Raw genomic sequence first — 16,850 nt, 5'->3', positions numbered from 1 at the left:
AACGTTACACGGGTAAGAGTTTATAAGATATTGTTTAATTCAATTTATATATTTTATAAAACTATATCATTAAATAATTATTGTTTTATTTGATTTATTCCTTAGCAAAAGATCGCAAAACATGGATGCTCTTACAAACGCACCAAGAAAGCGTTTTTCTTTTATACCCAGATCGGAAATCGCAGAGTCTGAAAAAATGCGTGCTTGGCCGCTATCAGACGGTCGATTCTTTGGATTCTGTCTCCACAAAGATGTGTACCATGTTACTCTGTTTACCGGACCAACAGAGATGTTTGAAGATGCGACATGTCGAATCACTTTTCAAATAGGAGATTGGGAGTGTTTCACAAAACACTGTGAAGGATTGGTAGGAGTTATGAACTCTAGAACCGTATCGCATACAGAGTCTGAGACTTGCTATATTTCAATAGCCCCGTGCGAGTCATCAGAACTCTGTTACGGACTAAAAATCTCCAGGATTGACGGTTCAGTCGTTACTATCATGTCTATGGAAGAAGTACGCTTTGAGCCATCAAACAGTGATCAGAGTCGAACCGCCAACTCCTTCATAAAGCTAAAGTGGAATGATTGGAAAGAGAACATGAGAGAATGTTGCATAATCGTCAAGCAATTGATTAAGGATGTGTATAACATTAAGAGACTGGAGAAACTTAAGATGAGACTGAATGATTATTTTGATTCTCTCACCGACAATCCTTTCGCAGAGTATCCTAAACGTGAAATCACCATTGTGTATGTCACAGCGGAAGATCGCAAGATTTCAAACATAGCCGACACCATGCATGTCGTGCATCATCAAGCAAAATAATGATGTTATGTAGAAACTTTGTTAGTGTTTAAGAGTTATTTAATTAGTAATTTAAAAATAAATACATAAAAATACTATTCCCATACCGGGAGTCGAACCCGGGCCGCCCGGATGAAAGCCAGGAATCCTTACCGCTAGACCATATGGGGTTTCATGAAAGAGTATGTGAAATGTATGTGAAAGAGCCTGGGGCGGAGTCCAAACGTAAGCAACGCCTACCATACTATCTAACTAATAAATTAAGACCGTCTCTATCTACGAGTCATACTTGTTCTATACACGCTGCTGTGTCGGGGGTAATCCGCTGTTGAAATGACTCAAGAACTCTTAAACCTGTACTCGTACTCTCCGGTCATGGAGGGTCTTACCCCAGGATCAACCAAACCGGGTACATCGGATGAAATCGACGGATGTATCGGAACGACCATGCTCTCCATCATCCGCGCTGTCACCGGGGATCTGCTGGACAAAATCATTGAAAAGGATCTGAGAGAGCATTGCAACGGATGCGCCACCGATCACCCGAGTCAGCGACAACATTCGTGTCTGTATGATCCTGAAGACTTCTATCTGCACATCAACGCTAAAAGACTTTTGACAAAGTTGTTTAGACCTTGGTTGAAATACACCTTGGCCAGAGCTCTAAAGTTGTGCGGTATCTCACATGTACCGTCTCTGGAAAAAATCCAAGCAGCGGCTGAAACTACAGTGTGCCAACTGCGAGACGAACCTGACTTCAAGACGGCTCTGAGAGACATTAAGCATAAAACTGCGTCTATCTACAACGATACGGTGATCGAGGACATTGTTGAGTACTGGGATTTCCACAGTTCTCTGGAATCATCCGAAACGGCGCTCACATGGGTAACATCGTCTCTTCCATCCAAGCTTTCACCCATAGCCGAATAAAAGTTCGGATAACGGCTCTACTCTGCTTAAAGTTTAAGTTTTTAATGTGTATTCATACCTATATAACCGACGCATGTGTTTTGAAAATGATAGTTAAGAAACATGTTCATGTTGAAAAAACTGTAAACTGTTTGATATCTTTTTTTAATGAAAAACAAAATAATGTAAATGTGTATCATTTAACGAGGCTTTTGAGTTTGTAGTAATAAAAGCTGATTACATTCTTATTCTCTGTCCATTATTGGTGAGACCTAGCACAATGACTGAGGGCTTGTTGAAAAAGATTTATTATGACCCCTCCAACCCTGGGTCTTACGGAGGGGTTGAGAGTTTACAAAGGGCAATTTTTGAGAAAAAAGGATCGAGAGCGAATATTAAAGATGTTAAAAACTGGCTGTCTGCGCAGGACGCGTATACTCTTCACAAACCTGTTTTAGGAAAATTTAAAACAAACAGAGTGTTTGTGAAAAACATGGATGAACAATGGCAAGCCGATTTAGTGGATATGTCAAACTTGTCAAAGGATAACAAAGATATGAAATTTATGTTAACGTGTATAGATATTTTATCTAAATACGCTTGGGTACGCGTATTGCGAAACAAGACGGGCGTTGAGGTGACCGACACTTTTAATTCTATTCTTAAGGAAGGGCGTGTTCCTAAAAAATTGCAAACGGATCAAGGAAAAGAATTTTTCAACAAAAATTTTCAAGGATTAATGAAAAAGCACAACATCGTTCACTTTGCTACGGGTACGGGTCAGAAAGCATCTGTTTGTGAAAGGTTTAATAGGACCTTGAGGAATAAAATGTGGAAATACTTTACAGCGGTTAATACGAGAAAGTACATCGATGTGGTTCAGGAATTGGTTCACTCGTACAATCATAACTACCACAGCAGCATCAAAATGAAACCTGTCGAGGTTGATGAAACAAACTCCTTCAAAGTTTTTAAAACCTTGTACGGACTGTTTCCTTCGAGAGTTAAAAAACTACGCTTCAAGTTTAAGATCGGTGACGTTGTCAGGATTTCGCGACTAAAAGCACATTTTGAAAAGGGGTATGAACAAAACTATACGGATGAATATTTTACAATTTCCGAAAGGATTCCGAGAGATCCTCCGGTATATAAACTACATGATGCCGACGGTGAAGAAATAACGGGTACGTTTTACGAACCGGAACTGCAAAAAATTATAGTCGGAAAAGACAAATCCTTTAAAATAGAAAAAATAATACAAGAAAGGATGCAAAATAGGAAAAAAATGTGTTTAGTGAAATGGGTGGGGTGGCCGGATAAATTCAACTCGTGGATCCCGGCCAAAGACATTGTGAACATAGTCAAAGAATAAGTAGATTCGTTTGTAATGACCGATTATCATAAACAGCGCATCATGGAAGAGAACGGTTTCTTTGTGACTCTCCCCAGCAACTCTTCCAATCACGTGTATCCCAACAATAAGATTTCGTGTTACACAACTAAATTTGCAAAGCCCATAGAGTTGGCGGGCGATTGGGAGGTGGCTCTCGCTGAAGTGCAATACCCCCACACGTGGTACTCTTTGAAGGATCGCGAAACCGTCTTTTTTGTCCGCTACGACGATGGAATAAATCATGAATTGTATAGCTGTCATATGAGTGAAGGGTATTACGGTGACATAGAACAAGTGGTTCGTGAAATGAATGCGACTTTAGAAAAATTAGCTTTAGACCTAACTATTGTTTATAATGCTCAGACCAACAAAATCCGCATGGAAACCAAAAAAACGTATTCGTTGAGCGTTTCCAACGGGAGATTAGGCTATATGATAGGTATGGATGACGCTACGGACCTCACTCAGAGTAACCCTGATGCGCCCTATCTGGCCGATATTCATGCAGGATTTTACACCATGTTTGTTTATACAGACATTATTCATCATCAAAGGGTCGGCGATAGTTTTGTACCGCTACTGAGATGCGTACATATAAGCGGGAAAAACAATGAAATTGTCACAATAACTTATGACAAGCCGCATTACGTACCTGTGAGCAAGAGTCTTATCAACGATTTAGTTATAGAGGTAAAATCCGATCAGAACAAACATATTCGTTTTCTCTACGGAAAATTTGTTGCTAAACTTCATTTTAGACCCGCAAAGCATTCCTTTCGTGTTTGAACAATGATTGGTGAAAGGTACGTAGACCCTCAGATCTATGTGGACTATTATAAGCATCAAGCAGGCAACGGTCTTCCGGGGTACTATGGCTCCCCGGTGATGTACGGCTCGGGCTTAGGAGGGATCTTCAAATCACTCTTTAGAATGGCGGTACCAATTTTAAAAAGAGGAATAACGATTGCTAAACCTCATTTAAAAACCGCTGCAAAAAGTATCGTAAGCGACGTGGTAAGCAACGTCGTAAAATCTAAATCGCAAAAACAAGAGGGTGACGGTCTCGCGGCATTTGCCTACAAGAACTTTAGGAGACCTCCGGGAATGCGTAAAACGATTGGGAATAAAAAACGCAAGACGTCTGTGAAAAAGATCATATTGAAAAAACACAAACGGAGGAGCAACAAGCGCTCTCCCTCAGTCTCGGATAAACGAAGAAAGGTGAACATTTTCTAAAACCATGGCTTTACTTCACAGACTTTCAACCGAATGTACCAAGTCCGAATTAGATTTATTTACAGTGCCGTACACGCAGACTAGCGTCGAAAAGTATACTTACGTCGAAATCCCTCCTCTTTCGGCTCTGACCGATGACGGACCCTTGGAGTTTTACGTGGCAGGAAATGGTGAAGACTACCTAGATCTGAACAACACTTTTTTACACCTGAGATGTAAAATCACAAATTCTGACGGTACAGACTTGGCTAACGATTCAAAGGTGGGTGTAATAAACTATCCTATAGCGTCTCTTTTTTCACAAGTAGACGTCATGCTGGGAGATCGACTCATCAGCCAGTCGAGTAATACCTACCCCTACAGGGCAATAATGGAATTGCTTCTTAACTATAGCAAACATACCTTGGATACACAATTCACCGCAGGATTATTTTACAAAGACTCGTACGGCCACATGGACGCGACCGATCCTCAAGGACGTAACAACGGCTTCAAAATCAGGTCTTCTTACAGCCAAGAAAGTAGAATCTTTGACTTAATAGGTCATATCCACTCCGATATATTTTTTCAAGAAAAACTTTTACTGAACGGAGTCGACTTGAAAATTAAGATGATTCGAAGTAAGGACGAATTTTGCATGATGAAAGAAGGAGCCAGGGATTACACACTTAAAATACTAACGGCTTCTCTGTACGTAAAAAAAGTCTCCGTTTCCCCGGCTGTCAAGATGGGGCATGCGCAGGCTTTACTTAACGCTACGGCTAAATACCCGCTTGAAAGAGTGTGTATGAAGACTTTTAGCCTACCTGTGGGGAGTCGCGTATGCACCCAAGAGAATTTATTCCTCGGACCTCTCCCTAAAACGGTTATAATTGGTATGATTGATAATGACGCATTTATCGGTGCATATGATAAAAATCCTTTTAACTTTAAACATAATGATGCAGAGTTTATTGCTTTGTACGTCGACGGCGTTCAGCACCCTGCAAAACCGTTTCAACCTAATTTTCAAAGCGGTAATGCCGTCCGCGAATTTCATTCGTTGGTTTTAGCTTCGGGGAAAAATCTAAAGGATCAAGCTTTGGCTATAAACCGCCAGGATTATTCTCAAGGATACACCCTTTTAGCTTTTAACCTGAGCCCGGATGATTGCGGACAACATCTATCTTTGATAAAGTCGGGAAATATGAGGTTGGAACTCAGATTCAGAAACCCTCTACCGAGAACGGTAAATCTAATTGTATACGCCAGCTTCGACTCTATGCTGGAAATCAATAATCGACGAAACGTCCTCATCGATTATCAGTAATTATGGACACCAGAGAACTTTCCGAGCTGATGAAAAGTTATCCTCCAGCGAAAAAGATATTCTACGGTGTGTTTCCTTGCGATGAACTACCCGAGAATAAGGTGGAACGCGCTCCGGCATTTTTCATCGTAAACACTCACCCCAGCTACATGCCCGGAGAACACTGGTTGGCCATATGTCTCAACGATGACGCCTCGGGAGAATTTTTTGATTCGTACGGAAATCCGCCAAACTCTGAACTCTTTCATGATTCTATTCATTCTTTTTTTAAAAAGAACTGTTGTGAAATAAAACACAACTCAAAACAAGTTCAAAGGAGTGACTCGACTTACTGCGGGCAACACTGCGTATTCTTTTTGTGTCACAGAGCTAGAGGCTATTCTTTTAATCAAATTATGTCTATGTATACGGATGATTTGAAAAGAAACGATGATATGGTTAAAGCTTTTGTAAAAAATATTTATCCCAGAGTGAATAAAAAACAATTTGTGAAATGTGTTCAGTGCATAAACTAGAGTGTAGTGTGAAATAACGACTCTGTAGATGTAAAACATGTTAAAGTATATACATTTAATGAAATAAAGAATAACAAATATTTACATTGTATCATCATCATCATTTATAACATTTTTAAAGACATGCACGATTAAAAACTTATCCAAGGTGTTGAGGTAAAACGAGGAGACTTGAAAACAGGCTCAAGAGTGTCAATGCTAGAGTCAGAGTCATCGCTCTTAGAAGTTGAGCTTGGTGAGTACAAAGGATCGCCTCTTTTAATGTCCGTTATCTTACGTCGAACGCCGACGTTAGGTATAGTTGAAAAGGGTATATTCAATCCGGCTACAGTTTTTAACATCTCGATCCACCCCAAAGGTCTGCGATCATCCGACACTTTTTGAGGGGCCGTGAGGTTTTTAATCAAATCCAACACGTGTGAACCCCTGATCGTCCTTCCTTTGAAAATGAATTCACCTTTATCATTCCAGGAAGCTACGTCGCTAGATTTGGATATTTTTTCCATGATGAAAGAAGCATTTTTTCTGTTTCTTGCCGGAATGTTTCCGATTACTTCTTTGACAATTACGTCTTCGGACGCACCGCGATCCACATCGGTCTCCGGTATTGTTTTATTGTTAGAGTCTACGGGCAGGGACAGAGTTAATTGAGCCGTTTCCTCATCTCCTTGTTTGACGATGTTTAGGAATCTTTGCAAGACCGAGGCATAAAGTTTGGCCTTTTCGTAAGGCATCAAATCAGACCTATTCAGAATATGTCTCATGGTAGCATCCAGATCATTTTCCACCGTCTGTCTAACATTAGGTTTTCCGCTCGACACAGAATTAATCTTATCAAGTTGCTGCTGAGGTACCAGATACATTTTCACAGCGTTTTCCATGCTATTTCTGACGGGCCGCTATTAAGCTGCTGATGAAGGGTACCGCGACGCTTAGCAAAGGTAGAAGAAAACCTCCGGATTGATTAATAGTATTTCTTTTAACCTTTACAGATTTTCTTTTATCGGCAAAAAGTTTAATCGCTTTTTTCTGTCTTTTCAGTCGAGCGTACTGTTGAGCCGTTAAAGGAATGCGTCCTCTCAGTAGATTTAATGCTATTTCACAAATGGCTAGTACGAGGTCTGTGGGAGCTTGACGCAGTATAAGTTTCCTTTCTCGAGGCGATGCCTGATGTAGCGATTTCAAAACCTGATAATTTCTCTTTAACCGATCGGACATTATGTGAAAACCTTTTTCTTCGGTACGTACACCGCAGGAACCTCCTGTAAAAACAAACCCGATCTGAGTCTAAGATCTTCTGGCGTTGAAGCTTTCAAGTCTACTAATAAATACCCATAGGGTCTAGAGGTAGCATCTTGAAAGCATTCTAAAAAGTACTTGCTGTTACGGGGGTACATCTGACGCGCCAACACGTTGATCTGTAGCTTATCTCTAGGATTTTTAAAAAGCACCATGTAATTGGTATTTAAATTTATAGTTCTGCTACTTCTCCCTTGAAAAAACAAATTTTGAACCAAATAGATCACGCTGAGGTTTCTATGGTGGGTATATTTTGTAAAAGCCTTTTCTACTTCCTCGCTCTTGCTAGCGGACTCCATCAAATCATCAATCACCAACAAGTTTGTTTTGTGCGGAGGGAAAAGTTCATCGTCGCACAATGATTCGGGTATACCTTGAACAAAATAAATGTTTAGTTTGTCCATCAACTCGTCGTAGAGGGGATGCCAGCAAGTGTAACACCATACAATCCGGTCCGGAATTTTAGACATTGAGTCCGTACAATTTTCAAGTAACATTTTGATGAAAAAAGATTTTCCGCTATTGCTGGGTCCACAAACTATACAAGAAAAAGGAAGTTGAAGTCTAGCATCGAACGAGTTAGGTACGGCCATTATTTCTTCAGCAAAGTAAATGTTTAATATCCGTAAGGAATTGTGGCGCTATCCGGTAATAGAACGCGTTTATCATACACTACTCGGAAACGTTTAGTTTGTGATTTGTTTTTCAAGTGAAAACCTCTTTTATCTCTGACGATTTGATTGTTGGACGTCATAATTTCGTCGATACAGTCGGGGCTTTTCACACTTTTGTCAACCAGATCTATCAAAGAGCTCAGATTCACAATTTTGGCGTTGGTATAGTTTAACGTTATACCCTTTACCTTCATTACAGTCTTCCCATAACGAGTTCGATAACCGTAGGACTTTGGTCCAGAGCTGACAAATTCCACAATATGATCTCCGTGATCCAATTCACTCGTTAACTCGCCTAAGTAATCGCCTAGGGGGGGCATCCAATCGCCATCTTTACTTTTGAAAATGACAGAGTCTGTATCCGTATAGAGACATCTTTGTTGCAGACCATCTATCAGCTTGTACAGCTCGAGTCTAGCGTAAGCGGTAGTGAATATGCCGATAAACACGTTAGCTTTACTCGGTTTGATGAATCTGGTGTCTGCGTAACGCCACTGAACCAGCGCCATCTGAGGGTTCGGAAAAGAAAAGTGACTTACGTCGTACGTGTCCGAGAACATGAACTCTAGAAATTGGTTGGGATCGCTGATTAGACAAGTATTAATCCTATCAGACCTCTGACACATCTTACCCCACAAAGAATTCAACGCCAACTTTGCCACAGATCTCTTGGCCTGGTTAACCTCTATGCGAGACGGATCGAGTTCTATGCCTTCGTTTTCCTTGTACCTTTTAACGTATTCTTTTTGATCAGATTCGTCCTTTACCCAAGACGGGTAACCTGAGCTCTCCTGTTTTGTCTTGAGAAACCTGTTGATGTATCCGGCAAACAAATCATGCGTCTGTTTAGGAAAGTGCCAGATTTCGAAAACTTTCAACACTCTGTAGCCTTTTTCGAGAGCCTTCATAACCTCCACGCTACACCAACTACCCGTAAGAGCCCTCTCCTCGTCAACATGTTTACAACATTGCTGCTGTTGTAACTCGGCACACACCCTACACAGAGGGAACAAAAGCTTGTTTTTCACCCTATAAGGGAGAACGGGGGCCCAAAGACCCCTAGGGGGTAAAATTTTTATTCTGAAGAGGCCGAAATAATTTTCCAACGGTTCAAAATCGCGGAAAATGATGGTTGGGTGACCTACGGGGTAGTTTTTTGTCTTGTTTACGTAGGGGTATAACGATGTAAAATCGTAATAATCGATTCTCTCTCCGGGCTGAGCTACGTAATGTAAATGTAACGCGTTTGTACGGCCGCCAAAAAGAGCTTGTCTCGGTTTCAAACGCTCGGGAAAGTCAAAACGTTTGAGAAACGCTATTACGTCCTGATCTGTCCTTTTCATTTCGTTCCACTCGTGTTCCCAGATTGTTGTAACGTGCATATTGTAGATGTTTTGCAAATTCTTAATTTTTTGCAAAGAGTGTTGTTTAACATCTTCGAAGGTTTGTCCAATTTTACTTAGAGGGTGACGCGCGTTTGCAGGGAAACATTTATCACATCCGTGAAAAAAGCATCCTAAGAACTCGAAAGCATTTTGCGTGTGGCCGTCGGTAAAATAACCGTCTAAAAAATATTGACCCATTTGAACTTCACCTTCGTTGAGAGCGTGTCGAATCGGAATTTTCCCTCTGTCTGAGAGGTATTCGAGCCATTGAATAGCAGAGTTTGAGAACGACTTCTGTCTGCTGATATAATCATCATGCGGTGGTATAGCCAAGGTATTGTCCGTCAGAAAATGTGTTCTAAAGATTTTCAAACAGACGCTGGCTATGGTGATGCATTTGAAAGGATCTACACCCGTACCGCTCATTATCTGCTCCCTGAATGCTAAACACCCCTTTCTGAGAATGTGAACGTCATTCACGCAATAATCGGCCAACTCTTTTCTGAGGTCAAACACCTTGCCAGACAGAGTATTGTACCATTCAAAAAACTCTTGTCTCTCTTTATCCATCATGGTGTCTACACCGTAATATTTGGCTGCCGGGTATGGGCCGATGTAATTCTGGTTTTCAAGAGTGTTCCAGAAATGAGGAAAATAACCCTTTTTTTCATTCTTGAATCCCATAGCCTTGGGAATCGCGCTCAGCTTCATAGGGAGAAAAGAGAGACTGTCTATGAATCTCTGTCTGAACTCGACATCTTCAAAGCACAATATTTTACCACCTTGCGCTATGATGTCGGGGTTGATCCCCTCTCGGACCAAATGATTCAATAAAATGTACGAATCGTAACTTCTAGCGTTGTGCGCCAAGAACGTGTAGCCTTTGTATTTCTTTCTACGGTAGCGTTTAAAAAACGCTGAAACACAATCGGGTCCTTCAGCCGTCCAAACTTTACCCTTAAAAGTACTGCAACATATAAAATTTGCGATGTGATTTCCTGACTCTTGATTGGTTTCAAAATCGTAAAAAATGTACTTTTTGTTGTTCTTTTCCTTTTCTAGAGGCGTTATAAAACATTCGTGTTCAAATTCAGGGTTTACTTTAGCACCGCATTGACGGCATAGGTTTGCGCGACAACTGTGTTTGCTGGTCCCTTTTCTACCGTGCTGCACGGTGTTACACTGTGCACAGTAGAATCTAGTTTCACACAAATTTTTACCAGAGTCGTCTTTGACCTTGTGCTTTTCGTAACAATACGGTGTTCTACATAACCTCAAACAGTCTTGACATTGCACCGTATTTTTAGGAAGCTTGGGACAATCGTTATCCTGACAAACGTTGCATCTGTACTCGCATTTATGATGATTCTCATCGTTATACCCCGCGTAGCAGTGAGAACAAACGTACCCGGTACCCAGCACAGCCTTAAGGTTTTTAACACCGTAGTAATGGTTTTCATGCAGGAATAGGAACAATGTTTTTTCGTGAGGTATAGTACTGTTTTGGAAAAACGAGTACCCTTTTTTGACAGCATCCCTGTACATCACTACGATTTTACAATCGAGTAACTTTTCAAACAATGAAATGTCGGCAAAGCTAACGGCGTCATTTTCAGACATCCCTACATCGGCTTGTAACCGTTTTGCAATGTGCTCTACTTGGTAATCGTTTACGTCTGGATTCAGTAGTTTGGAAACACATAGGGCGAAACAGAGGTTGTCTTTATTTTGAAAATCAAACAGATGTTTCAATTTGATCCGAACAATTTCTGAATTGAACATTTGTGAGAACTTAACGCGCGCGCCTCCGCGCGGCGGGTGTACAATTCGAATCACAATTTGTAGAGTTTCGTCGGAAAGAATTTCAAATTTGCTCTGCATGCTTTGTTCAATCATTGTTACAATATCATTAGGGTTTATGACTCCGTCGATTACTTCAACGCTCGCTGAAACGTTGAGCGAATCTCCTTGAATTTCCACATATACTGAATCCTTCGGACCAATATAACCATTTGCTACCTCAACGGTTTGGTTAAAAACTTCCATCACATAGTTGTAAAATTCATCGAAAGATTCAACGTTTCCCAATGAGGAAAAGTTTAGAGGCCGCCTAATTTCTGTGGTGTTGAATCTGTCTATCCTGTTTACATGTATATCCTGCGGTATTTCACCTTCTACACCATATCCTATCTGATCCTGTACATTCTCGTTATTGTGAACTGTTACACTGAAAGCTTGATTAGACCCAGATGACAAAGTGTGTGAATGTTGATTTTCATTATCCGCTTCATTCCGAAGTCTATCTAAACTTTGGTTTAGATTGTGAAACAAATCAACCATCGGCTCTTGCGTTACATTTTGAGCCGTTGTTACAGACTGTTCCGTAACATTATTGCGATCGGGCGTTAAAGCTAAACTTTCGTTAAGCCGATTAACAGCGTCTAATAGAGAAGGATTACATTCATTCCGAAGTCTATCTAAACTTTGGTTTAGATTGTGAAACAAATCTATGTTTGATTCTTGCGTTACATTTTGAGGCGTTGTTACAGACTGTTCCGTAACATTATTGAGGTCGGGCGTTAAAGCTAAACTTTCGTTAAGCCGATTAACAGCGTCTATTACTGAAGGATTACATTCATTCCGAAGTCTATCTAAACTTTGGTTTAACTGATGGAAATGGTCATGCTGTAAGTTGAGTGTAAGTTCTGTATCTGATACACATTCACAAGTTAAATGATCGGATGTGATGGGGACATATTCAGATTCCTGTCTGATTTTACACCTCTTGGCTTCAACATTAAAACAATTATCACACCTTTTCCTAGACATGGTGTTTATTGAGTAGGGTAGTACATTGATTCATATAAAGGCTCACACGTTTCTTACACAATGCATGAACATGCTTACTTTGAACTCTTGACCCGTGTGTTTTCACGCGCATGAGTTTCTTGAACGTCAAAGACACAGACTTGTGAAGGTGGCGTAGATCGCGTAGATCGTCCCTCAGATCATCATTGGCGTTAACATCGGAATCTAAAACACACATAGATAACAATATATTACGTTTCATCACTAATGTGTTTTCACATACACGTATGTGCAAGTTTAATTATAATACATATTTACCGGAAAGCGTGTCATTATGGCTGTACTGATAACCTTTCGCAGGGGATTGTTGATCAGATTCACGATCTATTCATTGAAACATTGAATAAGATAATTTACAATATTATATACGCACACAATATATACAAAATATAATAATGAGACAAAAAGTTTCTTACTAGGGATTGTTGGAGAGTAGGATGGAGAGTTCAGGATTACATCTAAAAATAAATAATATTATTGATTAAAATACTGTGTGTGTGTGTGTGTGTGTGTGTGTGTGTGTGAGCAAATCATGCTGGCGACTGAGTAGGGGAGGGGTGTGTGTGTGTATGTGTGTGTGTGTGAGCAGATCATGCTGGCGACTGAGTAGGGGAGGGGTGTGTGTGTGTATGTGTGTGTGTGTGAGCAGATCATGCTGGCGACTGAGTAGGGGAGGGGTGTGTGTGTGTATGTGTGTGTGTGAGCAGATCATGCTGGCGACTGAGTAGGGGAGGGGTGTGTGTGTGTATGTGTGTGTGAGCAGATCATGCTGGCGACTGAGTAGGGGAGGGGTGTGTGTGTGTATGTGTACAATATTTAGAAAAAAATTAAAATCTTCTGCTCACTGTATGGAGATTGATTACCGTTATTGGCATACACAGGAGAATCACACCCTGTTCAAACAAACAGAAAATACACAGGTTTAATACATGATAGATAATAACATATATATTTTGTATTACTTAAATATTGATAAAAATGTTTCACTTACCTGGAATTGTGGAGCTGTTGGGTGGAGTATCAGTGATGTAAATGGGACTTCTGCTTCTTGTTTCAGCAGTCAGTTCTAAAATAATTAAATCATTACATACTTAGAACAGAGAATATAGAAAATAAAATGTGTGTGTGAATGTGTGTACAATAATTAGAAAAATATATATTTTTCTCACCGTATGGAGTTGGAGGTTTTTGGATATAATTGACCCCTGGTGTTTCGTTGCATTGATAGTTGCTGAACGTTGAATTATTACATAACTCTACAAAAAATAAATAAATAAATAAATAAAAATAATAATAATAATAATAATAATAATAATTAAATAAAATAATTTATTAATATTTTTTTTAAAAAAAGCATCATTTTCAGTATTACACCAATAGTATAAATTACACCAATAGTATAAAACATAACTTATCACATTATTTCTAAAAATTCATCATGATAAAAATTACTCACATTAAAAACATTTCTGAATGTTACCTATTTTAAAAGAATAGAACGAAACATTACTATAATATAATTTGGTTTAAAAACATTGTATTATATTTGACATTCTAATTACGTTCTACAACATTCTAAATAACCATACTATATTAACATCAGTATGAATAATAATAAAAATATTTATATTCAATCCAGACCAAAAGCAAACTTACCAGACTCCATTATCTTCCAACGAAAGAGATTCTTGAGCTCTGAAAATGTTTGTGACCGTATGAAGAAAACTCCGTGTTTATATACATTGAGAAGCACATGCGAGTCTTGAGTAAGAAATCACTAATTGGTCACGCAGCTGTCCTGGAAGATCAGAAACACAATACAGCAGGCCGTGGTACAAATCTTGCCGCTGACACAGACTCAAACACTAAGATACACTGCACTCTAAACTATTCAGTTTTTACTGATGATAACGCATTCAGAAGCTCAGAAATTCTGTATCAGATTTAATGTTTTTCAACGATGCTCTCAATGAACATACGGTCTATTATTGCAAAGTACGTCTGCATTGCGTTGAAGTCATCATTTTGTAATTCAATTTTACATTCCTGTTCAAAAAAATTGTTTTGTTTTAATAAACTTGTAACTTCGTGAACAATTGTAAGTCTGGCATTGTACGATTTGGCATTTAAATACGGATATAGATTGAATGAACGCAACATTGTTCCGGTTTGTATATAGGGTGTCCATGTTAAATTAAATTTCTCATGGTAATCCGGTTTACAGTAACAATTTCTGTAAATGAGATAGGTGTTAAAAACTGAACAATGTCTTGAGAAGCTATGCCATTCCTCTCCATTAAGAGTTATCAAAACGGTCGCATCCTCAAATCTTACTGTTGGACCGATACACAGAGTGACGCATTTCATATCATCGTGGAAACGAAATCCAAAGAATCGACCGTCTGATAGCGGCCATACATGATTCTTTTCAGACCCTGCGATTTCCTTTCTTGGTGCGTTTGTAAGAGCATCCATGTTTTGCGATCTTTTGCTAAGGAATAAATCAAATAAAACAATAATTATTTAATGATATAGTTTTATAAAATATATAAATTGAATTAAACAATATCTTATAAACTCTTACCCGTGTAACGTTAGAAACACCACCGCCTGTTGAATGTTTGGTAGAGTACCGTAACCTCTCTGCTTTTATTGAATAAAGGGCGTGGTTATATTACGTATGTACACGTATCTACACGTAATTATTCCTTATTGGTTGCTCGGATAAATAAAATAATTTTGTGTCTGAACATGTCTCACTGTGTGTGTGTGTGTGTGTGTGTGTGTGAAGTCAAGAGACTGAATGTTTGGTTAAGGGGGGCTGGCGGGTGTGTGAGCAGGACCGTGACTGTGTGTGTGTGTATGTCTGTGCGCGTGTACGTGCCTGTATGTGTGTGTGTGTGTGTGTGTGTGTGTGTGTGAGAGAGGGGCCTCCGAACAGGTTTGGCTGTGGGTAAAAGTATTCTCATGCAGGAAAATATTCTCTTTTACACACTATTAATCATTATTCTTGATTGATTGATTATCTGGATATGGGCGGTCTGAACAGGTGGGAGGATGGGAAACTATCAGCCATACATTTTCCAAAAGAGCAGGAAAATATTCTCTTACACATAAACAATATTAATCATTATTCTTGATTGATTGATTATCAGAATATGGGGGTCTGAACAGCTGGGAGGATGGGAAACTATCAGCCATACATTTTCAAAAAGAGCGGGAAAATATTCTATTACACATAAACACTATTAATCATTATTCTTGATTGATTAATTGTCAGGATATGGTGGGCCTGAACAGCTGGGAGGATGGGAAACTATCAGCCATACATTTTCAAAAAGAGCGGGAAAATATCCTCTTACACATAAACACTATTAATTATTATTCTTGATTGATTGATTGTCAGGATATGGTGGGCCTGAACAGCTGGGAGGATGGGAAACTATCAGCCATACATTTTCAAAAAGAGCGGGAAAATATCCTCTTACACATAAACACTATTAATTATTATTCTTGATTGATTGATTGTCAGGATATGGTGGGCCTGAACAGCTGGGAGGATGGGAAACTATCAGCCATACATTTTCAAAAAGAGCGGGAAAATATTCTATTACACATAAACACTATTAATCATTATCTTTGATTGATTTATTGAACAGGTGTTTGGGGGGGGGGGGGGGAGGGGGGGGGGGAGGGGGGGGGGCGGGAGGGGGCGGGGTCAAATAAAGGTCAACCTGTCACTTTGATGGCTTGTGTCCTATACTATATATATCTTGTTTTTTCCATGAAAAAATACTCAAACAAGTGGGAATATGCATGGGCATGGTAAATTGATCCAAATTTTGCTCAGAAATGTGACAAAAAGCACTTTTCAATTTTTGACCCAAATCAGAAAAAAACGTAGACCCGCAGTATGTGATTCTAGTGAAAATTTTGACCATTCATGAAACCTTGTTTTTTCCATGAAAAATTACTCAAACAAGTGGGAATATGCATGGTCATGGTAAATTGATCCAAATTTTGCTCAGAAATGTGACAAAAAGCACTTTTCAATTTTTGACCCAAATCAGAAAAAAACGTAGACCCGCGGTATGTGATTGTGGTGAAAATTTTGACCATTCATGAAACCTTGTTTTTTCCATGAAAAATTACTCAAACAAGTGGGAATATGCATGGGCATGGTAAATTGGGCCAAATTTTGCTCAGAAATGTGACAAAAAGCACTTTTCAATTTTTGACCCAAATCAGAAAAAAACGTAGACCCGCGGTATGTGATTCTGGTGAAAATTTTGACCATTCATGAAACCTTGTTTTTTCCATGAAAAATTACTCAAACAAGTGGGAAAATGCATGGGCATGGTAAATTGGGCCAAATTTTGCTCAGAAACGTGACAAAAAGCACTTTTCAATTTTTGACCCAAATCAGAAAAAAACGTAGACCCGCGGTATGTGAT

General features: G+C 39.4%; 1 protein-coding gene, 1 long non-coding RNA gene and 1 other non-coding gene across 4 annotated transcripts; all 3 read right to left on the bottom strand.

Annotated features, from left to right (window-relative positions):
• Positions 1–906: 906 nt before the first annotated feature.
• trnae-uuc (transfer RNA glutamic acid (anticodon UUC)) lies at positions 907–978 on the bottom strand. The gene has a single exon. It is a non-coding gene; the product is annotated as a tRNA-Glu (tRNA).
• Positions 979–8,085: 7,107 nt separating this feature from the next.
• Positions 8,086–12,880, bottom strand: LOC111190362 (uncharacterized). The gene is made up of 3 exons (XM_049481602.1): positions 12,813–12,880; positions 12,655–12,720; positions 8,086–12,561 (listed from the first exon to the last, which is right to left on the bottom strand). The coding sequence occupies exon 3, from the start codon at positions 12,355–12,357 to the stop codon at positions 8,086–8,088; it is 4,272 nt and encodes a 1,423-aa protein (XP_049337559.1). The 5' UTR covers positions 12,358–12,561; positions 12,655–12,720; positions 12,813–12,880.
• Positions 12,881–13,332: 452 nt separating this feature from the next.
• Positions 13,333–16,069, bottom strand: LOC111192148 (uncharacterized). 2 transcript variants are annotated; one of them, XR_007440033.1, is made up of 3 exons: positions 13,853–16,069; positions 13,566–13,652; positions 13,333–13,462 (listed from the first exon to the last, which is right to left on the bottom strand). It is a non-coding gene; the product is annotated as an uncharacterized LOC111192148 (long non-coding RNA). The 2 variants fall into 2 exon arrangements; XR_007440034.1 differs by having other exon boundaries at positions 13,566–14,887; positions 14,981–16,069.
• Positions 16,070–16,850: the final 781 nt, after the last annotated feature.

This window comes from Astyanax mexicanus, chromosome 7 (genome assembly GCF_023375975.1).
Source record: "Astyanax mexicanus isolate ESR-SI-001 chromosome 7, AstMex3_surface, whole genome shotgun sequence".
NCBI classification, from domain to species: Eukaryota; Metazoa; Chordata; class Actinopteri; order Characiformes; family Acestrorhamphidae; genus Astyanax; species Astyanax mexicanus.
Note: the sequence above shows the minus strand (reverse complement) of the source record. Positions and strands in the feature narration are given on the sequence as shown.

Excerpts from the sequence above, each read along its gene's own strand:
- LOC111190362 (XM_049481602.1), bottom strand. The coding sequence starts at position 12,357 with ATGTCTAGGAAAAGGTGTGATAATTGTTTTAATGTTGAAGCCAAGAGG.